The sequence below is a fragment of the Malania oleifera genome, chromosome 6 (genome assembly GCF_029873635.1).
Source record: "Malania oleifera isolate guangnan ecotype guangnan chromosome 6, ASM2987363v1, whole genome shotgun sequence".
Taxonomy (NCBI): domain Eukaryota; kingdom Viridiplantae; phylum Streptophyta; class Magnoliopsida; order Santalales; family Ximeniaceae; genus Malania; species Malania oleifera.
In genome coordinates this window covers 7093393-7120667 of record NC_080422.1, presented here as the reverse complement: position 1 = coordinate 7120667, position 27275 = coordinate 7093393, and the positions used below count along the sequence as shown (strand labels likewise).

Here is a 27275-nt window from a genome sequence, read left to right as displayed (position 1 = left end):
TGCTACGACGTTCTTCTCGGAGATTAGTTGGTGTGAGACCAACACATCTATCCATCATTTCTTCACCATCTCATATCCCCACACTGTTCGTATTCGACAACAACAACAACACCCACACCGGTTCATCACGATCTTGAAATATTTCTTGGTTTGATTCGAGTTCGTTGATCATCAGTAAGATATCCGATTATTCCACACGGTACTATTCATCATAATCCATTCCCAACTTTGTTTGACATCCTTGTTTAAGTCCCCATAAGCCTCTCTTTCCCAAAACCCTTAAAAATTCCATTTTTATCTCCATTCCCCACTGCTCTGTTGACTGACCTCGAAAGCCTAGTCGACTGAACCCATTTTAATTCTCGGTATCCCACAAACATTTAGTCAGACGACTAACCCACAAAGCCTAGTCGACTGATCTTGTTCTGCTAGCCAAAACTCTGATTTTGTGACCCCAAGCAACTGACCTTTCCTCCCCAGGCGACTGAAGTTCCACATAACTTAAATTCTCAACATTTTAACATATATTTGCTTGTCAATTGTGCAATATGATTGTGATAACATAAACTTATTTTCGTGAATGATTGAATAACCTTTTCATGAACATCACTTGATTCTTTTGTGAAAGAACCACTTGGGATTGAATTTCGAATTAAACTATAGATCTTTTCAAAATCCTTGGACCCGTGTGATAAAACATGATTTGTTTGATTAATGTTTGGTTGATTCAATTCTAATTTTAAAGTGTTTCTCATGTGTGTCGATTGAGGGTTGAAACCGTAGGACTCGGTTACCTTGCCCCATCCTACATCACATGTGTTTTTATCAAACATGTTTTGAAGGTAGGGGTGAGCATAATTCGGGGAAACCCGAATTAACCGACCAATTTCGGTCGGTTCGGTTCGGTCAAGAAATAGGGTCGGTTTGGTTCGGTTACAATTTTATCAATTTTCGATTAATCGGTTATCGATTCGATTAATATGAATTATCAATTCGATTAATCGAATTAACCGAATTGATAATTAATGATTCTAGTGATTCTACTCTTATAGTATAATACCAAAATATATTTTTTATTAATAAAATTAATAGATGAGATGCTTAATTAAGTTCGAATTAGTAAAAAAGTTATAATTATATTATATTTTTAATAATTAATTTCAAATTATTTCGGTTAAATTCGGTTAACTGAATTACCCGAAAAGGTAATTCGGTTGGGTTCGGTTCGGTGAGCTTCCTTTGTTCGGTTATTAAAAATTATTAACCGAAAATTTCGATTAATTCGGTTAATTAATCGAATTTGACCGAACTAATCATTTGCTCACCCCTACTTGAAGGGACTTAACTCAGCTTAATTAAGTGATTGCAACCTTTTTATAATTTTTTCTTTTTGTGAAGCCCTTTTAATAATGGAAAAAGCATTAATTATGACCAAGGGAAATCACAAAAAAAAAAAAAAAAAGATCAAGTATTTCATCATTATCCTTGATCTATAAGCATCATGGTCTTGATGACTCCCGCGGTCAACGCTGGTCAAGTAAAGCGCCTGCACTGCACAGTATCACAGAATCATCTTCCAGTGGGCCCCACAGCCCATACTCTCATCCAACGGCAGGCGGGCCACCCAGGAACAGGCAAATGTTAGTTACTGCTATTCGTAATCGGACGGCTGTTGCATGCCAAGTCACTTAGGAAGCGGGCCCGTGCCCGCTTTGCGGGGATACGACGGAATAGAACGATGTGAAATTATTTCCTTTTCGGGGGGGCAAATTAATAAAAATTGTCCCACGTGTCACGCGCTCGTGCCTCACCCACGATGCCCACGTCTCTCTCTCTCTCTCTCTCTCTCTCTCGCCTTCCCTCTTATCTGTGGTTACAGTGCAGAGAAGAGAACCGTTAAAGCTCCGTGAACTGAAAACCCTACTAAGCTTCTTCAGGACTTCAATGGCGTGGCGAGGAGTGGTGTTTCTGCTTCAAATGCTCTGTTTTTTGAAGATTTGGATACTGTTGCTTGAAGTGACGGTACAGCTCTCTCACTCTCTCTCTCTCTCTCTCTCTCTCTCTACATTCTGGAAAAATCATAGCTGTGTTTGCTTTTCCACACTTTTTGTGTGAGCATTATGGTTCGTTTTCATTGGATGCTGCATTAGTGCCGAGAAACCATCATTATCAGTACGATTGTAGAAATTTTTCTTCAAGGAACATAATTTAAGGTTTTCTGTTTTCTTCATCTGAACTCCAAGTTAGTAGTGCGAAGTAGAAGTGGGTTGAAGAGAAGGACATTGTCTTGGTCAGATCTGTTTTCCGTTTTTTTGAAATTTTTGGAGGTATGAAACTGTGAGCTGTAGCTCTTCAGGTTTCCGCTGAGTGTGTTGTTTAATTCCTCTGACATTCTCGATTTTGGCATGGACCCAGAAAAAAGTTAAGGAACAAAGAACAAAAAGAAAGCTCGATTCCTGGTGAAATTCACTTTAAAAAAACACCCTTTTGACCAAATTGCCAAATTCAAACCCTGCGACCTCCATTTTCCATGCCCTGTTTTCAGAAACGCCCCTTACTTTAACGACAAAAATCTTGGTATTTGATCTTATTTCTCTTTTGTTTTCTTTTTCCGTCTTTGTTTTTTTTACAGGTTTTTTAAAGCTTCTTCTTCGCTCAATGCGCGGGAGCAAATTCTGCGAAGCAGCTCGGGCTCTGGCTTAAATTGTTAGATATTTTAACTCGAAAGTAGGGGAAATGGAAGCTATATTATTAATTTTCTCTTTGATTTTATTCCTGGGAACGATTTTCTCGCCAGGAGAATCTGACCCTTTTGGGGATAAACAAGCATTGCTAGACTTCGTGAACCATGTGCCTCACTTGCATTCTCTCAATTGGGAGCGAAGTTCACCCATGTGTAAAAACTGGACCGGAGTTACTTGCAGTGACGACGGGTCTCGGGTCACCGCCGTTCGATTGCCCGGTGTTGGATTCCAGGGGCAAATTCCACTTAACACGCTTAGTCGCCTCTCAGCACTGCAGATCTTGAGTCTCAGATCCAATGGAATAAAAGGGCCTTTCCCCTCAGATTTTGCCAATCTTAGAAACTTATCCTCTCTGTATCTTCAGTACAACAATTTTTCCGGGCCTTTGCCGGATTTTTCTGTTTGGAAGAATCTCACTATCGTCAATTTATCTCACAATGCCTTCAATGGGAGTATCCCTCTATCAATCTCAAATTTGAGTCATCTTACAGGTTTGGATCTCGCAAACAATTCACTTTCTGGTGAAATCCCTGATTTCAATTTACCCACTTTGCAGCAGTTGAATCTATCTGACAATAATCTCACAGGCATTGTGCCCAAATCTCTACAGAGATTCCCTCTTTCAGTCTTTGCTGGTAACAATGTTACCGCAGTGAGTTCGCCTCCTGGCTTTCCTTTTGCTCTTCCATCCCCTCCCCAAACGTATTCAAAAACCCGGAACAGCGGAAAGCTTGGCGAGACGGCCCTGCTGGGAATTATAATAGCTGGTTGTGTTCTGGGGCTTGTGGGATTTGCTTTTCTGCTGCTTGTTTGCTGTTCAAAGAGAAAAGGTGAAAATGTGTTTTCGGGGAAGTTGCAGAAGGGAGAAATGTCACCAGAGAAAGGAGTTTCTGAGAGTCACGATGCGAATAACAGGTTGGTTTTCTTTGAGGGTTGTAATTATGCATTTGATTTGGAGGATTTGTTGAGAGCATCTGCAGAGGTACTGGGAAAGGGGACATTCGGTACTGCTTATAAGGCAATCCTAGAGGATGCAATCATGGTGGTGGTAAAGAGATTGAAGGATGTAGGTGTTGGGAAGCGGGAGTTTGAGCAACAGATGGAGATAGTTGGAAGAATTAAGCATGAGAATGTGGTTGAGCTACGGGCGTATTACCATTCCAAGGATGAGAAGCTAATGGTGTGCGATTATTATTGTCAGGGGAGTATTTCTGCATTACTACATGGTATGTTACTTTGTATTCTTTGCCATTTACAACTTAGTTTTTTTTTTTTTATTAATTCTAATAACCTTGAAAACAAGCTTCTGCTAGCTGTGATTTTCATTTATGTTGCATTTGGGAACATGAATTTTGGATCATAAATTGGAAATTGTGTTGATCTGGGTCAAACTTCATACAACTTTGTAATTTGGTACTTGAATATGTCCAAAATCAAACAATTTCAAGTTCACAGTCCCAAATTTGTATTCCCAAACACTACGTTAGGAAGTTGTGATGCAAACCATTATGTACAAACAGTGAAACTTTTTTACAGGCCATCTTTTCTATCTTTCCTATGTATACCGTTCGACTCTGCTGAACCTAGAAAAAAATGTCCAGAAAAGGAAATTTAGGACACAGTTTATTTGTTATGGTATGTAGAGTCATTTACAGCAGGCGATAAATGTTATTTTGAACATGTTAGAGAAACCCAAAGGAGCATACCTTCCCTTTTTGTTTGAAATGGGTTTTATCCATCAATGGATGATGGCTGAGGCAATCAGTACATCTTGGCCTTGCCTGACATAATACATGTTGACCATTTCGGAAATGAAAGTTATGTCTCATTGAATCATTATGGATCTGGTACGACGCATTCCACTTTTTCCCTTGTGAATTTATTCTTAAATTTCTTTTTGACATCTGAAATAAAATATAACTGTGGAAGAATCTTATATCAAGCAATTTAAGTGCAGTTATTGGTTTTGAGTGCAAAAGCCAGAGACCTTTGTAACATTCTCTTTCATCCTCCTAACCGGAAGGTTATTCTGGGATGTGATATAGAAGTAGTGGAAACCCATAGAGTGTCTTATGCCCTGTTGGTTCATTCAAAGCATGGAGAAACTTTTCTGAGCATACACTTAAGTCATGTTGTTGGCAGTAGGAAGGTTATTCTGGGATGTGATATAGAAAGTAGTGGGAACCCATAGAGTGTCTTACGCCCTGTTGTTTCATTCAAAGCATGGAAGAAACTTTTCTGAGCATACACTTAAGTCATGTTGTTGGCAGTTGGATTCTTGCGTTTCTTAGTTGTCAAAAGTAACAGATAGCTCAGTTGTTTTGACTCAGGATGTTAAAGGTAGTGGTAGGTGTGATTCATGGATGATCTAACAATTAAGAGCAGACTCAAAATTTGTTTGTTTTGCTTTTGTTTGTGTGGGGTTTTAGTGCATAAATATTAGATTTTTTAAGTTTGAACATAAATCCTGTTGGGTATGCTGCCAAGTTAGTATCTTTATCAACTGATATGATCCACTGTGCCTTATAAATTATAATAAGCCTTTTGAATGAGCAGCTTCAGCATTCTTATATTAAAAAAGAAAATGCATGGCACTTGAAGCCATCTTACCAGTCCTAGCATGTGATATATTGCTTGCCTCTCATCGTTTTAGACTATAATATAATTTGTTGTGTTTGCGCGGGTGTTCTAATTTATCATCTTTGAACACGGCTAAACTGCATTCAAGAGTTCACTCGGATAGGACTTATTTCCCAGGAAGGGTGGTAATTGACAATCTTCCCACATTAGGAATTTAAAATGAGGTTGGAAAAAATTGCTGAATTCTGTGAAAGAATTGATGATTAAATAAGGAAGCCTCACATGTCCAATTCTCAGAATTTGGTTGGGGTGGAGTGATGTCCCATGTGCACATTATGTGGTGAGTTTGTTTTTACCATCAATTTTAAATCATTTCTCCTTATGAATTACTCCCTAGTTGACTTTCTTCCTAGCAACTTAAAATTATTATTATTTAATTCTTTGGAATTTCCAAGCTGACCCACATTTAAGCCATGGGACTCAGTTGGTATGTACTAATTGTTAGAGATGGAGCCAGAAACACAACTGGAGACGCATTGTTACTGAGTCAGAAAACGTGTGGAATTTATTCTCCATTTAATCTATTCTTTTAACTTCCAATTTGTGATTAAATTGTATTGATTATCATTCAAAATCCAAGCCTATATAAAGAGGCTGTGGAAGATATTATAAAGACAATAGCTCAAAATAGCACAGCAGTGCAGAGAGAGCACAGAGAGTGCAGAGAGAGCTGAGAGGAAGAAGGGAGGAAGAGAGAGAGGGAGAAAATTGTAATATTTTTCCGGCGAGTTATTGGATAGTTGGTGTGTGCTTCGTGGACGTAGGTCGTTCTTGACCGAATCACGTAAATTTCTTAGTGTCACTTTCTTATGGATGCTTATAGGGTCCTAACAAGTGGTATCAGAGCCCGGTTGGAGCAGAAAATCCAAATCGGAAGTGATCCCGAAATTCAGAGCTCTGTCCAGTAGATCAAAACTATGTTTTGAGGCCACCATCGTATTCTTCTCGCCCAGACGAAGAGAAGGGTGCCCACCGGAGCTCGAACGGAGTTCAGAAAAGCCCGCACGCGCCCGCACGCACCTTGCTGGAGCAAGACGCCTCTTCACGCACCGGCGAACATCTCCTCACGCGCTGCACGCACCGCACGCGTCATCTTTGCCCGTTCTGCCTCGACCCGACTCGAAGAGAACCTGACCCGACTCTGCAAGTGACTCAAATCCGGGTGAACCCGAGATCCGGTTCCTGACCCGGGTCTGTCGTCAGCGCCACGTCAGCGCGCATACCGCGCACGCACCAGCAGGAGTGCTATATGGCAGAGGCGCCATGTCAATAGGCCACTACCACTTCATCAAGTGGGTCCCACTACCACGTCAGCGCCACATCGGCAGGCGGACCCCACTGCCACATCAGCAGGTAGACCCCGCTACCACGTCAGTAGTTTGACCAGGTTTGACTGAACTTTTCGGAGTCGTTTTGGGTCTGTTTTTCGAGCGACTCGAACCATTTCTAGGGTTTTTGATCATTTCGGATCCATCTGTGCTATCCATTTGAGCTAATTCCATCTCTAGATTAGCAAATTGATATGTCGAATGAAAAAAGCTCAAAAATCGAAATGTTCAATGGGAACAATTTCGGTTTCTGGAAGATGCAGATAGAAGACTATTTGTTTGGGAAGGAATTACACTTACCGTTGACGGGTAAGCCAACATTCATGAACGAGGACGAGTGGGAGTTGTTTGATCGAAAAGCCCTCGGAGCCATCAGAATGACGTTGTTGAAATCTGTGGCGTTCAATATCAAGCATATAACATTCACAAAGTCTCTGATGGATGCGCTCTCAAATATGTACGAGCAGCCTTCAGCGGCAAATAAGGTACATCTCATGAAAAGACTATTTATGATGAATATGTCTGCAGGTGAGAGTTTCAGCAGGCATCTGAATAATTTCAATGAGTTGTCTGATCAACTCGTCTCAGTCGGGATAACGTTTGATAATGAGATTCGGGTTTTACTGATTCTCAGTCAGTTGCCTGAAAATTGGAATGGTGTCGTCACTGCCATCAGTAGCTCCGCAGGAAAATCAAAACTTGTATACGATAAGGTCATCAGTATGATTTTGACTGAGGAAATAAGAATGCAGCCGAACCATAACTCCAATTCGAGTTTAGCCTTGAACATGGAGAATTGAGGCAGAGGAAACAGGCATGGACGATCAAACTCGCGGTAGATCTAGGCTTAGGCGGTCTTAATTCGGAAATCCCAAAGGTACTCAGGACACAGGTTCCCAGAGCACTAAAGTTATTGAGTACTAGAACTGTGGAAAGACTGGTCATTACAGGAACCAGTGCAGGAGTCAGAAGAAAAAATTCGAGACGAGGGCAAAGACAGAAGCAAATATTGCTTCTGAAAATGATGAGATGTTGATCTGCTCTTCGAAGATCAAGCAGGAGTCTTGGGTCTTAGACTCCGGAGTCTCATTTCGTACCACATGCTGCAAAGATTGCCTAGAGGAGTACACATCAGGTAATTTTGGTAAGGTGTACCTTGGCAACGATCAACCTTGCGACGTAACCGGCAAGGGAGTTGTGAAGATCAGTATAAACGGGTCAGTATGGAAACTGAAGGATGTCAGGTATATTCCAGACCTAAGAAAGAATCTGATCTTAGTTGGTCAGCTGGCAGATGAGGGATACACGACGAAATTCATTGGCGATGAATGGAAAGTCTCAAAGGGTGTACTAACGATTGTGCGAGGTAAGAAAAGCGGAACACTTTTTCTAACCTCCAATGCCTCAATGTCTATTTCAGTTGCTGCAGGAAATGACGACAGCAACATCTGTCACCAACGACTTGGTCACATGAGCGAGAACGGACTTAGGGTGATGCACTCAAAGGAAAAATTGAGTGGTCTACAGCCAGTGCAGGTTGACATGTGTGAGGATTGTATAGTCAGGAAACAGAAGAGGGTTAGTTTCCAGATAAACACCCATGAATGTGTTGGGACACATCAACAGAATATTGAGAATCCTCAGGTGGAGGAACCAATGGAGTAGATCGTCGCACCACCATCTCCTACTCCAGTTCCGGAGCTTAGGAGAGCTACTCGGTCACATATACCAAACAGAAGGTATATTAACTACTTACTTCCTACAGATGGAGGAGAGCCCGAATGCAATGATGAAACATGTCAGGTGGCAGATATGAGCAAGTGGGAGCTTGCGATGAAGGATGAGATGAAGTCTCTCACCTCCAACAGAACGTGGAAGTTGTCCAAAGGCCTTCACAACAAGTGGGTGTACAGAATCGAAGAGGAGCATGACGGCTCCAGAAGGTACAAGCCTCGGTTGGTAGTCAAAGACTTCGAGCAGAAGAAAGGGATTGACTGTACCGGTATTTTTACACCAGTTGTGAAGATAACAGTCATCAGATTAGTCCGCAGAAATCGAACAGACAAGAAGGTGGCGACTACGGAGAAGCTGAAGTTGTATTCAACTTCAGTTGGTCTTCATGCTTGAAGACACATGTTATGAGCACATCATTTATTCATGATACTCTGGTTGAAGAGGTGTCTCTGTCTCCAAGTGGGAGATTGTTAGAGATGGAGCCAGAAACACAGTTGGAGACGCGTTGTTGCTGAATCAGAAAACGCGTGAAATTTATTCTCCATTTAATCTATTCTTTTAACTTCCAATTTGTGATTAAATTGTATTGATTATCATTTAAAATCCAAGCCTATATAAAGAGGCTGTGGAAGATATTATAAAGACAATAGCTCAGAATAGCATAGCAATGCAGAGAGAGCTGAGAGGAAGAAAGGAGGAAGAGAGAGAGAGAGAGAGAGAGAGAGAGAGAATTGTAACATTTTTCCAGCGAGTTATTGAATAGTTGGTGTGTGCTCCGTGGACGTAGGTCGTTCTTAACCGAACCACGTAAATTTCTTGATATCACTTTCTTCTGGATGCTCACAGGGTCCTAACACTAATTTGCTAATCCATGTCTGAATCTCAGCCATGGTTAGAAACTCAAGCTTTGACTCTACTGAAACCCAGAATAACCGAGGAACTAGTTTTGATCTTCCTTTAAGTTCAACTTTTCTATTTTCATCCCCTTTCAAAGTTGCAAAATGTAGAAATGTTCTTATTTTTGTATTTACCCCAATAGATAGTAGATTACTATATTTTAAAAAATTATACATGGGTTCTGCAGATAGTTGACATATCTGAACGTCTATAATATTATTTTTGGTGGGCTCAATGCTGGAGAATGCGTACCTCATCTTAATTAAGAAACATTGAACCTTGTGCCATTGTTTTCTTATTTCATTTGCGTAATCTTTCGTCAGTGACGAACATAATTTTCTAGGACTATTTTTATGATTTACTACAGGGCTATAGCAATCTCTAATCCTTTTTTTTGTTTTTGTTTTTTCTTATTCTGCAGGTAGAAGAGAAAATAGGGTCCCTTTAGATTGGGATGCCAGAATGAGAATAGCCATCGGTGCAGCTAGAGGCATTGCTCGTACCCATGCAGAGAATGGGGGTAAATTTGTTCATGGAAACATAAAATCATCAAACATATTCCTCAATTCAAAACATTATGGGTGCGTTTCGGATCTTGGTCTGACACCAATAATGAGCCCACTGGCCCTACCCATCTCCCGGGCTGCTGGGTACCGAGCCCCAGAAGTGACAGACACCCGGAAAACATCACAGGCTTCTGATGTCTACAGCTTTGGCGTGGTTTTGCTGGAGCTCCTTACTGGGAAGTCCCCAGTTCATACCACAAACGGGGATGAAGTTATACACTTGGTTCGGTGGGTTCATTCCGTGGTTCGGGAGGAGTGGACAGCGGAGGTGTTTGATGTAGAGCTGATGAGGTACCCGAACATAGAGGAAGAGATGGTGGAGATGTTGCAGATTGCACTAGCATGTGTGGTGAGGATGCCTGACCAGAGACCCAAAATGGCAGATGTTGTGAAAATGGTAGAAAATGTAAGGCAGATGGATAGGGAAAACAGACCTTCTGAAGCGAAATCTGAAGGTTCAACACCACCAGAACTCTAGGAAAGTGAAACATTTATCTTTGTTTCTTTTCCTGTCATATGTTAGGGGTAACTTTCATTTCATTTCATTTCATCTTGAAATATTGTAATTTTTCCCGTGGATAAACAAAATTCTGGGATAAAGTTATATCAGCCTGATCTTAGTAAGGCAGTCTGGTCAGGTTATGAATTGGCATGTCCATGATTGTTGATGCTCGCTACAAGCATTTTTGTGGCCAAATTTGGCCTTCTACCCTATCTCTCTCTCTCTCTCTCTCTCTCTCTCTCTCTCACAATTTTGATGGAGGTTAGGTTTGATTATTGGAGTCTCTCCAAGTACCTTATGCAAGAAAGGGCATTTGCTTGGGGAAATTGCTCAAAGCCTACTAGGCATCACCCAAAGCTAACTAACCCTACACTTAAACCACACCTAGGGATGACTTGGCCGACTTGGGCGCCTCGAAAGCTTGTGTTTAGGTTTAATATTGCTTCAGCTGCATTGTTGTTAGTTAATCTCATTACATTTTAAAGTTTGAACTTGAAAATTTTAACATATTTATTTTTAAAAAATTGCTACTCTGCTCAGGGTTGCACAACTCCTTGGTAAAAATCATATATATTCTTGGCTTTAGTGAAAAGCCAACTATACATGCTCTTGATGGATCTCTCAAAATATGTGCAACTCTGATTCTTTGAACTTCTCTTTGACCATCCATCAATATTCAATTTGGTTAGTGAGAATCTCCATGAATTACATGATTCCACCTTGTTTAGCCTTTTTTTGTTAGACTTTTTCTAACTAAAGCCTCTCCAATATATTTATTGCAGAAAAAGCAACCATGTAATGAAATAAATCCAATGATTACAAATTTATGTATAGCTAACATTTGATTTTTCTTAATTAGTTGTATTAGAGTAAATTTTTATTTTTAATGATATTTGATATGGAGAAAGTTACACTAAAAATATATTTTCTTCTAATTTTTATTTTGTGTCAAATATAATCCTTAATCCAAATAGAATCTCAAAGTTAAGCCTTCGCTTGATTTTAACATTTTATTTGATTAGATGCAACCAATTAATCAACAAAATGGCACTAATTCTTGGTCGATTAGGTATTTATACTAGGCTTAGGCTACACAATGCAAGATATGTTGAGCTGTAATGAAAACGGAGCCTTGATGAGTTGTAGAGAGACAACCTTGATGAGCTGTAGAGAGCCAGCTTTGATGAGCAGTAGAATGCCAATTTTGATGTGTTGTAGTATCGGTGCTAATCTTAGCTCATCTTATTGAATCACCTTATTGAACCTCATTACCATCTTTCATTTATATCCATCCCCATCCATCTATATAAATAGAGATGTGTGTGCGTGAAATATAGTGTGAGTGTAATTGAGTTTACGGTGAGAGAAAGAAAGAGAGAGAGAGAGATTTATATCCATCCCCATCCATCTATATAAATAGAGATGTGTGTGCGTGAAATATAGTGTGAGTGTAATTGAGTTGACGGAGAGAGAGAGAGAGAGAGAGAGAGAGAGAGAGAGAGAGGTGCGAGAAAGAGTGAGTTGAGTTGAGTGGAGTGCAGTTGCCTCCTCCTCCTCTTGTATTTTCTCCCTATTTTTAGTGAAGATTGGTGTGCTTTGTAGACGTATGTCAGTTTGGACTGAACCTTATTAATTCTTGATGTTCATTTTGCTTGTTTATTTTTGCTTGTGGTGTGATTGTCTGGGATTAGCATCAACACTACAACACATCAAAGCTGACAATCTACAGCTCATCAAAGCTGGCTCTCTATAGCTCATCAAGGTTGTCTCTATATAGCTTATTGAGGCTTCGTTTCCATTACAGCTCAACAAGATAGTCCATCTGCCATTTCATAACCCTTCCAACCACTACTAGAATTTGAATATAAGACCTATTATTGAACCATGTTAACACTTTTTCATGCTAGAGGGACATATTTTTATGAACATTTTGTGTAAATGACGTACATATTCTTTTGTAAATAAGTCTGTATGAAACACATTCAAACACAACACAATGAGATTTGTATGTTGTAAATCGTATGTGACATCCACTAAGTTTTTCTCTTAATCATAATAAAGGTACTATGTGTTGAAGGAGGAGCAAGTTAAGTTATTTTAGGCTAGCATACCATAATAAAGACAAAATATGTCGAAGAGACTCTTATTAAAATAGGCTTAAGAGAAGGGGCTACTACTTTGGGGGAAAATCACACTAGGCCCAATAGGGATCACCAAGATAACTAAGGTCCACACTTAAGGACAACTCAGGCGCTTCAAAAGCTTTGGAATTAGGTTTGGTTTGGCTTTAGTTGCACCTTTGTTACTCGATCTCATCATACTTTAGAGTTTGAACTTGAGATCAACAACATAGGTTGAAAGAAATTGTTGCTCATCATCCACCCTTAATATGCACAGACTAATGCGGCAAGTAGAGAGAGTGTCACCTTTGTGTGCGTCTCATCTGTGTCCTACTCTATTTAGTCGTCATGTTAGTCCCTAAAAATCACGGTCCTATGATGAACAATATGACTCCTATTTGAGGCACCATCCTAGATTTGAAGTGAAAAAAGCATACTCTTAACGAGCCTTTCAAAATATCTGCAATATTTAATTCAATTAGGTCCAATGAAAATATCCATGAATTACATATTTCCACTTGCTTAGCCTTTGTTTTGATGATTTTTTTTTTCTAATTAGAGCCTCTTTAATGCATTTCTTAAACAAAATGCAACCAGTAAACAAACAAATAAACCCACTTGCTACAAAATTTACATACACCATTAACACCTAATTTTTTTTATCATATTAAAATAATTTTTATTTTTTAATAATATTTAATATAGAAAAAAAAATACAATAAAAAATGGATTTACTTCTAACTTTTCTTTCCTTTTCTTTCGTAAAGCCTTTAATTCATATTGAACATAGAAATTAAACTTAAAATATTAAACATAAATATCTCAACACTCAAACTATTAAAATATTTCTCTCAATAAGCATGTAAATCTTGTGTAATCTTGCTAATAGAATGGCTCACAATCTTGCTCAGGGAGCTTGCAGAGCAAACATGGGAGGGGAATGTTGTTCTATAGCTTTGCTTCCTTTCCTTTTGTTTTATTTCTAAAGGCTGTTGTTCTCTTGGTTTGTTCTCTCTCTCTCTCTGTTTTTTTTTTTTGGTTTTTTTTCTGTGTCTGTTTGGTTTTGTTTGCCCAAAAGAAGTGTCAAACACTTACCTACATATATCATTACGCCAATTACAACTTAAATTTTTTTTGTGAAATGGTTGTTGAAATAATTCCTCCCTTTATTTTTAAAAGGACTGAGATAATCCCAGGAGCGGCTTTTCACAATATGGGCTCCTAAGCGAATGATTTAATTAGAGATTTTTAATATTTTATTTATTTTTTTTATTTAAAATTAATTTTTCTAGATATATCAAATAATTTTAACTACATTGCATGTGCACTCCACCCACCAAATACGTGAATTTCATAAATAATGTTAATATTATTATATTAAAAAAAATTTGGGAGCCTCAAGGCAAGTAGCTCAATAGCCTTAATGAAGAGCCGACTTTAAATAATCTCTTACGTTGTGTTTGAGAGTATAGATTTCGGATCTTAGATTTGGATTTGGATGAATTTTAAAAACTTTTAAAATAATTTAATATTACATCTTATCTATATCCAATACAACTCCAAATTTAAAAGCTCTCCAAACATAGAATGTTTGAAATTCTATATCCATCTGCAACAAAAAGCACTAATTATATATTTGAGAAAGGTCTTAAATTTGAATTTGCATGGATTTAGATGAAATGTAATACAAGATTATATTGACCTAAATTCAATACCCAAAATTCATGATCCTAAACCCAATATAAGACTATATTAAAAGTATCAATTCTAGGGTTTGAATTTGATTCGTGTGGATTAATTTGGATAAAATTTATAATTATATAATTCAAATTTCAACTTTTTGTTTCGACAAATAGTTAATATACCACTCGTATATTAGTTAATAAGTTTTAATTTAATTAAACTTTAGTTCTTAACTTTTCACTTTTAAATATGGAACTTCTAAATTTAAAATTCAAAATAATAAGATATGAGGTTTGGAATGTTATAAAAAATAAATAACCTCATTATGTAATTAACTTTTTAAAAAAAGAAAACATTCACTCAAATTTGAATTGACAAATAGGATTAATTAGTGCTTATAAATTATTCTTAAGCTGCTTTTCGTTTAGGTAATTAAACGGTTAACAAATTTTTACCTTTTTAAAAAAATTTAAAAATAATAAAATAATTGATAAATATTTTTTAACATAATTTAGCAAAATTAATGAAAATGAAAATAGGTTGTGAGGGAGAATAATCACATGGAAGCTGGCGCACCGGACGACCTGGGGACCAGGTCCCGCTGATCGAGGCGGAAGAGAACATCATCCTGTCAGCCGGTAAAAACGCGTCCATGGAAAATAAAATAAAAAATAAATAATAAACATGGGGTCCGCAGCAAGATGGACCAATCATATCGCGAGTCGCAATATAGTAGACCCCGGACGTCGTCCTGTGAGCGACGGGGAGAGAGACTCAGAGAGCTTCGATTATATATTCATCTTCCAAATTTCTGCAAATTTCTCCCTCTTTACAAACGCTAACCAGAGGAGGAGGGTCTCGCTCTCAGGTATTCTCTCTCTCTCTCTCTCTCTCTGCGTGTGTGAATCTGCGGCTGATCTAGGGTTTGGATTTTGGAAACCTAGGGATTTCATTTCGCGATGGCTTCGAAGCGGATCTTGAAAGAGCTCAAGGATCTTCAGAAGGATCCTCCTACGTCATGCAGCGCAGGTACCATTTTTGATTCGAGATCCGTACGCTTCTAGCTTGTTTATTCCCGCTGTATTATTTGTTGATTTCTCTTAGTGCTTTTGCGTACTCAGTCGGTTAGGGTTTCATGAGATTCCGTGCGATTTGTGCTTGTTTCTCTCCATTTTTGGGTGTATTTCTTCGGCGCTTTTTTTTTTTTTTTTTTTTTTCCAATTTTTTGTTGTTGAAGGAGTTTTGATTTGCGTGTTTGAGTTAGGCAAAAATTATTGTTGAGTTTCCTGCTCACACGATTTTGTTCTGAAAATTTTTACGAAGCATAAAAAATTAGTGGTGTCTTTATGATCGCTAGATTGTTGTGTTTGTGCGGATTTGTGGCAGTAAAAACAGAGAGAACGTCTCTGCTATGTTTTATCTGTTTCCACTAAGCCTTTGTGTTTCTGAAATCATCAACTGCGACGTTTAAAAGTATGCTTTCTGATGGAGTGATGGGGCTAATTGAAAAAGTATCTTTGGAATAGTTTTACAGTCTGGAAAACATGTAATTGAAGGGGAAGGATGAAGTCCCTCTTAGAATTGTAGTGAAACATATTGAGATTGAAATCTTAAGGATCCTTTTTGTTAATTGAGAACTGTTCTTCTTGGCTATTGCTTCTCATCTAAGAGTGTATTTTTCAGTTTCTGTGAATAACTAAATAATGCCAAATGTGGGGTAAAGGATTTTTTCTCTAATCTTAACCATTACATGTATTTTGCTGTATCTTTTCAAAATCTTCACTACTGTGATGTCTATCGTACATTCTTTATTTAAAACTCCAATTTAATCGGCTTTTCTTTTGGCTCAAGCATGTCTAGTTGTTTCATGGTAATGCAATTCGAATTTCATTGGATGGCTTTCATTCTTATTTTCTCAATCTGGGAATTTTAATTACCGAGATTAGATTTAGAATATTGCTTATCTTCTGATTTTGCGGAAGTTTTGATGCATAACATGATTTGCAATTCAACAGCCTTCTAGGAAGGGGATGTATCATATATGTGTGGCTCGCTGACTTGAACTTGATTTCTTCTCTCATTTTTATGTTTTTTTTGGTGTTTTGTGTCCTCCCATGTCCTCCTGTGTGACCTGGAGGGCATGGGTTCGAGGAGTCGAAACAGCCTCTTGCAAAAATGCAAGGTAAGGCTGCGTACTATAAACCCATTGTGGTCCGGCCCTTCCCCGGACCTCGCATACGTGGGGGCTTTGTGCACTGGACTGCCCTTTTATTTTAGTTTATTCTTCTCCTGGTTTGCCAGATTCATGTGCATTTGTTCTTGTTAATATATTTAGGCCCGGTTGCTGAAGATATGTTTCATTGGCAAGCTACGATTATGGGTCCTCCAGACAGTCCATATGCGGGCGGAGTGTTTCTAGTCACCATTCATTTCCCACCAGATTATCCATTTAAACCACCCAAGGTACTGGGTCAACTTTGCTCGACTTTTTTGTAGGATGAATTGATATATTTCTCATGTTAACTTAATTGCTTATTGATCCTAAGTATCTATTCTTGCTTTTAGTGAATAGTTTATTGTACTTTTTTAGTGAAGAGAATAGAAGCATCATAATCTTGGTGGGACTTGAAATTGAATGTAAAATTTTCAGTTGTACCTGAGATTAAGGCATATTACTTGATAATAATAGTAGAAATATCTGTTGATATTTGATAATGTTAATTTTGTGAAAAGAGTGGGATTGTGGGGCTGTGGTTGTTAAAGTTGGGATCCTGCATGTGATGGCCAGAAGGGTTAGCAGGATTGAATCAGGGATTGTAAGATTATCCTATTGATATAGAATAGATATAAAAAATGCATTTTACATGTTATTTTCATAGATTTAAATGCCATAAACCTGAAGAATTATCTAGTTAGTTTGCAAGACTAGGAAAATGACTAGGAGCTTATATGGTAGAGGTAGAGCCTTCATGTAACAATGAGATCACATGTTCAAATTATTGATTCTCAAATCAAACCATCTACTAATGAAAAAAGATTAAATACTTGCAGAACAAAGGGGAAAAAAATCTAATTTTTAACACAAATTAAACAACTACTCAGTAGTCAATGAAATATTTAAATATAAATATATGTGGCCAAAATATTAAGCTAGCTCATTAATGTTTGTCTTAACATTCAAGCCATTATTTGGTTCATTAGTGTGGCCAAGATCATCCTGGAAGACTTCCTCAAGCCCATCATTAATAATACCATAGTCACCATTGTCATTATTATCATCAAATGCATTAGTGCATTGGAAAACATATATATGTATATATGTATGTATATCCTCAACCTAGATATTGACGTTTGAAGTTTTAACCACTTAATGAGTAACGATCTAAAGACAAATTTTTACTCCATAAATTTATTAATATTAAATCACTTCCAAAGTTGTCCATTCCTCGTGCAAGTTATACAAGATAGACATCAAGCTATGTGCAAGAAATTTGGTAAAAAATTCTAAATATAATGTATGGATTGGTCATACAATCCTACCACAATCCAATCCAAATCTTATTGATCCTACCAATATGTGATTCAACTTTGATGAGGATCGCTTTGGTGAAGTAGGATTATCGTATGATCCTACGATCTGATATGGTTGGGATCGCGATTTTAGCAAACATGCTTGGGACATGTTAGGAAGAGCATATAAATTATACCATAACTAACTTAGGTTTACCATTCTTAGGTTGTTCAGAAGGTGAACAATGCTATTAGTGGGAATGTAGCTTATTTTTTCATTACTAGCAATTAAAATGAAATTGGATTCAACTTTGAATTGCTTTTACTCAGCTTCATGTTGTAATGAGCCGATGCCTCATGGGCCATGTCTCATTTGTTCTAACACCAAAATCGGATTGCTTTGCCCTGCATGTTCAAAGTTTGTTCTTTTTCTTGAGAATTTCATCTCAATAATATTAGGAAGTCTACTAAGCATCCTAAGGAAAATTTATGCTCATTTGAATGGAATTAAAAAAAAAAGGGGGGAGGGGGGGAGCTTGGTGCACAAAGCTCCTACATATGTGGGGTTTGGGGAAGGGGCTACCACAATGGGTCTATAGTACGTAGCCTTACCTTGCATTTTTGCAAGAGGCTGTTTCCACATCTTGAACCCGTGACCTCCAAGTCACACGATGACAATCTTACCGTTGCGCCTAAGCTTCCTTTCTGCTCATTTGAATGGAATATCGTGATTAAAAATATGGGGAGTAGAAGTTCAAAGTACCCCTTTAAGATCGTTTACAATTCCTTCACCATTCCAAAAAGGAGGTTTGGGCATTGATTCTTTTGTGGATTCAAAAAAGCTCTCCTAGGTGAATGAATGTGGTTGTCTATGTTAGAAAAATATTACACATGAAGGTGATTGCCTGTGGTGGTTAGAAGCGGATGAATATTGTCATTTGAGAATGTCTCGTGTTTATCATCTTGGGAGTGTATTAGCAAAGGTCGGGAAGAGTGTGTGCAGCATGTAAAGTTTTGGTGGAGGTAGAGTTGATATCATCTCCTTCTTACTAAGATGAAAGGATTGGCAACTCTTTGCTTTCTCGTTGATTTCCATATTTGTACAAACTACCAAGTAATTTGGAGGCTAATGTGGGGATTGCATTAATAGAAGAGGAAAGATCCTTTTTTATGAAAAGTGCTGACTGGGCATTGAAAGAATTTGTTATTTTGTTCTATCCGATGAGGAGTTGAAAAAATTGTTCATAAATGCACCAGCAGGGGCTGCCATATGGAGTTTTTCATTATTATAATGTTCTTCACTACATTTGGAAAGACTGAGTTCCCTTGTTGAAGTATTTGAAACTCAGAAAACCCTTGTGGTCGTCCTCCTTGATTTTATCTTTAAATAATTGGGCAGGTTTTGATAAATTAGTCTATTGTAACTATGAAATAGAGATGATCAATTACTTCTGTATTCTTCTTTTAGTCCTTCATGGGAATGACGGGGGTGTAAGTGTGCATCAAGATTATGAGTTCAGTGTATAGAGAGAGAGGAGATAGGGCAAAAAGTGACTTGTTTGGGATAGTATCCTGCATATCAGCACATGGACTCTGTGGTTGTAGTGAGACTGGCACACATTTGAAGGGAATAGTATCGATTGAAGAAATATGTAGAAGGATATTTGTTTATTTTAATTATTTTTTTGTCGGGGGGCTAGGTCTGAGCTGTAAGAGAGGCCTTCATTGACTTAGTAGACTCATATTTTGTGGTTCTTGTTTTCTGTGTGCATTACCTGTTCATGTGTCTTGCTTCATTGGCCTTTTTAGTGTTTTCTTGCTTTTTTTGTTTTATGTTTTGTTTTTTATTTTTTTCCGCTCCCTAGAACAAAAATTGATAGAGATATGGTCATCTTCTTTTATGGTCTTGTTGAATAACTGTCATTTTTCTTTAGAGGTGGATCATCAGTCTCGGTCTTCGGATCCTTGCAATTATTTTAGTGAATTTTTAATTAGATCTAATTCTTATTTTCCACTCTGTAAATCCATTTGGAAGGCCAAAGTCCCTTATGAAGTGAAGGCTTTTAATTGGTTGGTTGCGCTTGATAGAATTAATGACAATAACTTGCTGCAGATTAGGAGGCCTTTGAAGGCTTTCTCCCCAGATGTTTGTATACTTTATTTTAACTATACATAATCTGCTTCACATTTATACATTGTGATTATGCTTGGAGGGTATGGAATAAATCATTTGGTTTGTTTGGACAATTTGGGTGAGTTCAAAGATGGTGGGACTTCTGGCAGTTTCTTTTGTTGGTTTTGGCAGAAAAGGAAAAGGAAAGGGCAACGATCTGCAAATGTGCCTTCTTTGCAATATTTTGGGGGCTGTGGATGGAGCATGATGAATGTAGTTTTTCAGGGAATAAGTCATTGTATTTTCTGGTTTGGGAGAAGATACATTATCTAGCTTCTCTTTGGTGTGTGGGTCATGAGAATTTTAGGGGGTTTGAGTTTTTCAGATATTCAGTGCGACTAGCAGTATTTGCTTGATTCTTAGATTGTATTGGTTTCATTCATTCTTTTTAGTTTTTGTCTCTGTTTTTGGTTGGATTTTTTCCAGCTTTTTCTAAGGATATGTCTTATTCTCCTGGTTGCAAACTCTTAATCTATGAATAATATTCTTCATTTGCTTTATAAAAGAAATGGATCCAAACTACAATTCTCTACCATTAAAACCTCTCCTCCCCAACAAACTCCTTTTTGGGGATTCTAACACTGGCCTCTCATGTGGGGTCCAGGAGATGAATCAATGTGCCAAAGGCATAGTTAATTGTTTTCTTGCTTTTATCTATTAAAAAGAGATGGAAAATCAAAACAACTAAAATTAGCGAAGTATGAAATGTTCTTATTTTGATAAAATTATTTTTGTCCAAATGTTTTATTTCCTGTTGGTTGGCTTGTTGGATCTGGTAAACAGAAGAAGGTGAAGGTTTGTTTGCAGACTGTCTTTGCCGCTGTTTGTGCTATTTGTTTGGAGAGGAATGATTGGATTTTTCATGATTGTGCTTCATCTATGGATCTTATTTTGGATAGGGTTGTTTTTGTGGCATCATTGTGGGTGTTTGCCTTTGGATGTTCTGTTAGTACAGCCTCTTTGATGTTCAGCAGGATTGATTGGCCCTCTTAGCTTAGTTTTTTGTTTCCCCATTTTTAGTAGTTTTTTTTTTTTGTTTTGCTTTGGTAATGTGCGGATTTCTCACCCCCTTGGTGTTTTCTTCTTCTCTGTTAATGAATTTTTTTCTATAAAAAATTATGATTTAATATTACGGGACTTGGTGTTGAACTGAACCTAATATTTCAGGACTTGTTTAATTGACTAGAATTCTTATATTTCTTCAGTAAATGGGGATTAGTGTTGATGGAATGGTTGGTTTAGTGGTGGTTTGATTTGTTGCTAGGGCTTGTGCTAGGTACAAATTGTGAAGAATGTTTTGCTGTAACAGTTAACTGATGAAGGATTCTTGAAAAGTTGAGGATTAGTAATCTTTTTTGCAGCTGGCATGCCAGGGCTTGCGCTAGGTAAAATTTGTGGAGAAAGTTTTGCTGTAACAGTTAGTGATTGTGGTGGTGGGAGATCTAAGATCCTTAATACACATACGGGTTGAACAGTGGCACATGATTTATGCTCATACATCTGCAATCTGCTATAAATTCCTGTACTGAAATTCTTAGTTCAAGAATTCTTAGGGAGACTGAATATTTTTAACATTTTGAAAAAAAAGGCTTTGTGAAGGCAAGGTTTGAGTCTTGAACTTTGGACATTTCCGAGAAGACTTGTTGATGCCAGTAAGCTGGACGGTAGTCTTTTGATAATCAAAACACATTTGTTATATTTATACCTTATTGTCATATACTATTTAATATACACATATTTATGGCATATTATGTAAATTAAACAGATTAGATATATGAATGCTATGGATCTTATGCTGCTGACTTGATGTTCAGGGATCTTTTGTGATTACACAAAAAAATAACTCCAAAACAATGATAATATTCCAAATACACTCTCCCTGTGTTTGGAGAAGCCTTGTATTTGGATAAGATGTAATAGACGGCATTGATATTTTTCCAAATCCACTTAAATCTAAATCCAAGACTTGAAATCCATACTTCAAAAAGCAGCATCTGTATATGTTTTTTTCTCCCCTTAAAGCAAAAGGAATAGGAGAGGGTGACCAATCATAGAAACCCTCCCTGAGTGTGACCATGGGAGCCTTTACCTGCTAAGAACCAATGCTGAGGAGGTCTTTAATGGACAAGCCTATAAGTTGACCATGGGCCTTGCTGTAATTAGGTATTTGCAGTGGGAGCTGTGATGCTTCCTCATGATGGTTGAGCCATATTTTGACTCAGCCTCACTGAAGGCAAAGTGGTATAGAGATGGAGGTAATAATTAAAGGTCGTGAGTTAGAATTCAATGACGCTCATTTCCTTCCAAAACCACATGAAAGTAAGCTGTGTTGTTTTATTAATGTTTTGGTCGCACTACGTGGTTGTTCTATTACTTCTTCATTATTTTATAACTTTTATCAATGAAATCTGATGTTTACAACCATATCATATTTTCGAAATGGCAGTTCTCACTTTCTTGCTCGTGCTTCCACTCTAGATATGTTAGGTTGCTATGCTAAAGTTCGTAAATGCTTGGTTGGTTATGGAGTATCTTGGATTTTCAGTTCAAATAGTTGAAATTTCTATTCAAAGTTATGTGGTAATTGCACGAAGGTTGAATGCCATTTATTGATTTTTTTTCCCTTTTTTGGGTCCCGAGGGGGGGGGGTTGCGGTTTGTTAGAGTTACACATTGAGCCCTTGTGGTTTTTTCCAAAGGTAATTGGGTTCTATGATGTTCTATGGACTCAAGATAGAGAGAAGATCTGTGGACCCTGGGAAGAAATTATGCTGATATTAAGTTTGCCTTTTGAATTAGTATTGATGGAATGTCTATCATAGTTAATGGTGGTTGTCATAGAATAAGTTGTAGAGATGGAGAAAGTATTGGAGGAGGTTGCTGCTGGTGTTGTGATGCTGAAGTTGATACAAGTTTGTTTTGTTGCAGTAGTGGTTTTAAATGGAAGGTACTAGAGATGGTTTAAGTTTTTTTTTTTTTTTTTAGAATGGCATATCATCTCTGTGGTAGTGATAAACCGTCAGAAGAGGTGCATATGATGTTTAGAAGTTCTGGAGGTGGTTGGTTACAGTAAATTTGTATCAGAGTTTTGCATAATATCTTGCAGTGATGGTGATGGCTGTAAGTCTGCCAGAGCTTCAAGTATACATGGCATGAGAGAGAGAGAGAGAGAGAGAGAGAGAGGCTTGTAATGATGTTATTAAGGGTCTTATGAAAAATGATTTTAGTGAGGATAGTGCTAGTGAGTAGTGGTGCTGGTAGTCATGGTGTTCTGATGGTATAGTCTGTTGAATGTAGTGGTGACAGTATGGATGGTGAGACCATGTTTGGTCAGCTGTAGTGATGATTTTTTAATTTGCAAAGGGGTTGCTAGGAATGTAATACATGATATGGCTCTTGATGCAGCAAAATGGCATATGAAAACATTCCAAAAGTTATACATGAGCGATTGATCGACTGGAGTTTCAATAATAATAATGGAAGCCCTCAATCTAGTAACTGGGGAGCAGGGGGAGGCTGTCATGGAGGCTGTTAAGTCAACAGTTCCCTGGATTTATGTAGCTAACCTTATCTTTGAGGAGCTTGTGAGGTAGAGGAGGCATTGTTGAAAAAAGGTTGGACTATTGGTGGTGGAAAATTTTTTAGATGTGATTGTAATGCTTTGATACTGGAACTGCTCTTGATGACTGCTTGGTGGAAATAGAGGTGGTGGATCATGGTGTTAGTGGAGCAAATGACATGGTGCATATTGGGTGGGTGGTAATATTACACATGGTGGTTTGACTGTTGATTTTGTTATCACCACAGAAGGTCATACTCGTATCCACCCAGGAAGCCATGCCAATGGGGCTTTGACAGAGCAGCCCATAGTGGACCGTGGATCCTTCCTCGGGGACCAGATGTCGGGTCTGCTGATACCTTGAATATTTATTGCCTTATGATTATTTATATCTAGATTATTAGGGACGATCAAAACTTAAAACAGTTCTTTTCATTTGAGAAAAAAGAAAAGGGGGGCTTGTGGGAATGGAGAGGGGGTTGTAATGATGACTGCTAGAATTTTCAGATATAACTAATACATATGCAGACTCAGCATTGATAACTTGACTTTTAGATTATCATAAAATGATAAGCAATTTTGTGGATGGATGCTTGCTGAATGGATGTGACATGTCAACTCATAGATTCTAAATACACTTGCGTTTGATTGTTCCTTTTTGGCCATGTTTGCATTTTGGTACCATTTGTTTTTCACTTATACAAGTTATTCTATGGTTGCATGATGGGGCGTTGGTTCACTGAAATTTCTCCAATAATTTATATGAAGTGATTTGTTTTCCTTTTCACTTTGGATGACAGGTTGCATTCAGGACAAAGGTTTTTCACCCTAATATCAACAGCAATGGTAGCATTTGCCTTGATATTTTGAAAGAGCAGTGGAGCCCTGCCCTTACCATATCCAAGGTGGTGGTTGTACAGTTTGTACACACCTTTCTTACTTTTGCATTTCGAGCAACCATTGCATTGAACAAAACTCAGACTTTTTTGTGCGTCTTTAAAAAAAAGAAAAGAAATGGGTTGTGAGAAGGGGGGGGGGGGGTTTGTTGGTTCTGTAACTTCAAAAAGAGATGCACCAGAAGGGAGAATAAGTGATTAAATAGATTTTCTCTTCCCTTTCTCCATTGTTGCCACTGGTGATGTGACATGTTAGTTTGGGTGGGTTGGGTCAGTCAACTTGAGCAATTGCCAAAGAATCCAATACGGACTGGACTCTTTGACTTCATGAAACCAAACCCAAATCACATTCTACTCCTTCACCCTCATCTTGAAACTTGGATTGACGTTGAGGCTTGTTGGGGTTATATACCCAGGTTGGTGCTGGTTAAGTGAGATTGGGTTATTGTTTAGATGTGGTGGAAAGCTATTAGAAATAAAGGTGAATAGTGGGATTGGACCAGAAAAGTGAGACTTTGAAGACTTGTTTAGTTGTGAAACAATTTAATTTTCTGTTTTCAATTTTGTAAAGAAATATAAAACCCACTTCATTTTTAAGTTTCTCAACATTTACATGGGAAACTCGAACAACATTCAAGTTCTCCACATAACTGTTAGAAAATGAGGTGGAATTTTTTCTATATTTTTGAAATGTTGGAAATTGAAAATGTAAACTCATAACAAGAAAGGGGGCCTAAATGACTTTGAAATTACTGAGGGGGGGAAATAGCACTAGATGGGCTCTGGTTAACTGAATGTAAGTGGGGGGAGTGAGGATCGGGATTTTCTTTCCAATTGATAGGTGAGAAAATGTTTGCTTGGCAGATAATCACTCTTGAATTTACTCGACAGTGATCTTTTTTTTTTTAATCCCAAAGAGAGTATGCTTTGGTTCAGATCTCCCATATTCATTCCTAACTATTTTGATTTGAGTATGAGCCATTACCATGTCTCATAATATTTGCAGGTGCTGCTCTCAATCTGTTCGCTGTTGACGGATCCAAATCCCGACGACCCTCTGGTGCCAGAAATTGCCCACATGTACAAGACGGACAGGAGCAAGTACGAGACAACGGCAAGGAGCTGGACCCAGAAGTACGCAATGGGTTAGTGTGTGCTCTGGTGATAATATGCGTGTGTTACAGGAAGGGCTCCTTTCCCTGTGACTTTGGTCTTTTTTTCCCTAATTTATGTATGAAATGAATGAAAGTGTGACCTGTCTCTCTTGCCTTTGTAAAAAGATCAAAAAAGGGGAGAGGTTTGAATGTGTTGCCCTCCTTGGAACACTTCTCCTGCTTTCTTAATTTGCTTGTATGGGAATTTTATCTTTGGATCTATGAAACGCTACTTCTCAAATATCCTAGCTCTTCCCACCCCTTGCTTGCACACATAATACTTTTGGTTGTCGAGAACATGAACCTTTAGCCAAACTCGTAGGGCTTGTTTGGGAATGATCTCAAGAGAAGAATGACTCTTGATTGGTGATGAATGTTCTTAAGTAGCCAAATTTAGGTGCATCTGGAAAAATGGTTGTGGTATGATCATCTAGGTGAGGGTTTTGTTTTCTTTTGATACAAAAGGGAATATGAGATGGAAGGCAATAAAGCTGCGTGTTTGGGACGAGGAATGTGAATGAATTTTGTGGAACTCGCGTTGGTGGCAATTCTCAGCATTTAGATTCCCATAGGAGTTTTGTTTTGTATGCCTCAAAACAGTAGTTTTTTCCATTAGGATGAAAAGCTTGCCTGCCTGCCTTTGAAAATATTCCCTTTTGTACATGAGCAAAAACATGTTTTTATCTTAATGAATTCCTAAATGATATAATCATCTGAAGGAGTGAATCATGCCCATTGTTAGGTTTCGCAGTGGTTCAAAAATGAGCTTTTGAATTGAGAAAACATTGGATTGTTTGTTTTTTTTTTTTTTTTCCAGGAACATGTAAATAGGCCTTTATTTTCTTTGGTCCTTGTGGTAATTTTACGGGGGAAAAGAAAAGAAAAGCAAAATAAAGAGAATTTATTTATTTATTTTTTAATGTTTTTCTTCTTTATTAGATGGTGTCAAAAATAAAAGTTTGGTTTAATATGACTAAAGATTAGAAAATATCAGATATTAACAGTATGTAAAATTAAAATTTTATTTATAAATATGGTATAGTGTCATTTTTTTTCTCATTTGATCATATTTTTTCATAGTCAGACATGAAAATTAGGATTTTTTGATATATATATTTTTCTAACATTTTTCAAATTCTAAAGGGACCTAACTGAATAGGCAAGGAATTAAATAATTTTAACTATGCATTTGGTCTGTGAAATAAAATAAAATCCAACAAAATAAAATCAAATTTGAGACTTAAATATTTTCCTCCCATAATTTTAGTTAAATATTTTATTATATTCAATTTTCAAATCAGATCCGTTTTTATACGGGAGGTGGTGACATTGGGATAGCAAATGATATATTTAATAATAACTGTTATTTGTCACTTTATGAACGTGGAGGAAAAGCAGAGTGGCATGGAAAGAGAATCCTTTTTCTGTTTGGATACCTAGAATTTAAATCCCCAGCCTCTCCCAATATCAAATCTTATCCAAGCGCACCTATTAATTTATGTATTTATTTATTTGAACTCAATACTATTTTTTTTTGTTTTTTGTTTTTTTTAAAGTATTACGAGTATGATTATTGGACTAAATATTTTTGGGTGATTTGAAGCACCATGTCAAAAACGTTTGTGGCCATTTTAGATCGCTTTATTTTGACATGCGAGTGCGTAAATGAGGTTTTTTTTTTTTCTCCTTAATTATTTCTTAGATATTTGTAAAAGATTAAATTTTATATGTTTTTTTTTTGGATTACGTCTGGGTGTCCACCTACCGTCA

At 37.5% G+C, this 27275-nt stretch overlaps 2 protein-coding genes across 3 annotated transcripts; both read left to right on the top strand.

Moving 5' to 3' along the window:
• Nucleotides 1–1802: 1802 nt before the first annotated feature.
• Nucleotides 1803–10623, top strand: LOC131158428 (probable inactive receptor kinase At4g23740). Of its 2 annotated transcripts, XM_058113290.1 has the most exons (4): nt 1851–2022; nt 2633–3235; nt 3332–3970; nt 9765–10623. In XM_058113290.1, the coding sequence occupies exons 2-4, from the start codon at nt 2737–2739 to the stop codon at nt 10385–10387; spliced, it is 1761 nt and encodes a 586-aa protein (XP_057969273.1). In that variant the 5' UTR covers nt 1851–2022; nt 2633–2736; the 3' UTR covers nt 10388–10623. The 2 variants fall into 2 exon arrangements, with proteins under 2 accessions (XP_057969272.1, XP_057969273.1); XM_058113289.1 differs by having other exon boundaries at nt 1803–2022; nt 2633–3970.
• Nucleotides 10624–14798: 4175 nt separating this feature from the next.
• LOC131158427 (ubiquitin-conjugating enzyme E2-17 kDa-like) lies at nt 14799–25746 on the top strand. Its single transcript, XM_058113288.1, has 5 exons — nt 14799–15082; nt 15159–15243; nt 16550–16677; nt 24256–24360; nt 25358–25746. Exons 2-5 carry the CDS (start codon nt 15174–15176, stop codon nt 25499–25501), a joined length of 447 nt encoding a protein of 148 aa, XP_057969271.1. The 5' UTR covers nt 14799–15082; nt 15159–15173; the 3' UTR covers nt 25502–25746.
• The last annotated feature ends 1529 nt before the right edge of the window (nt 25747–27275 follow it).

Bases quoted from the DNA above. Each gene is read 5' to 3' on its own strand.
- LOC131158427 (XM_058113288.1), top strand. From the start codon at position 15,174: ATGGCTTCGAAGCGGATCTTGAAAGAGCTCAAGGATCTTCAGAAGGAT. The intron at 15,244-16,549 runs GTACCATTTTTG...TAATATATTTAG, and splicing joins TCCTACGTCATGCAGCGCAG to GCCCGGTTGCTGAAGATATG. The intron at 24,361-25,357 runs GTGGTGGTTGTA...TAATATTTGCAG, and splicing joins CTGCCCTTACCATATCCAAG to GTGCTGCTCTCAATCTGTTC.
- LOC131158428 (XM_058113289.1), top strand. From the start codon at position 2,737: ATGGAAGCTATATTATTAATTTTCTCTTTGATTTTATTCCTGGGAACG. The intron at 3,971-9,764 runs GTATGTTACTTT...CTTATTCTGCAG, and splicing joins TATTTCTGCATTACTACATG to GTAGAAGAGAAAATAGGGTC.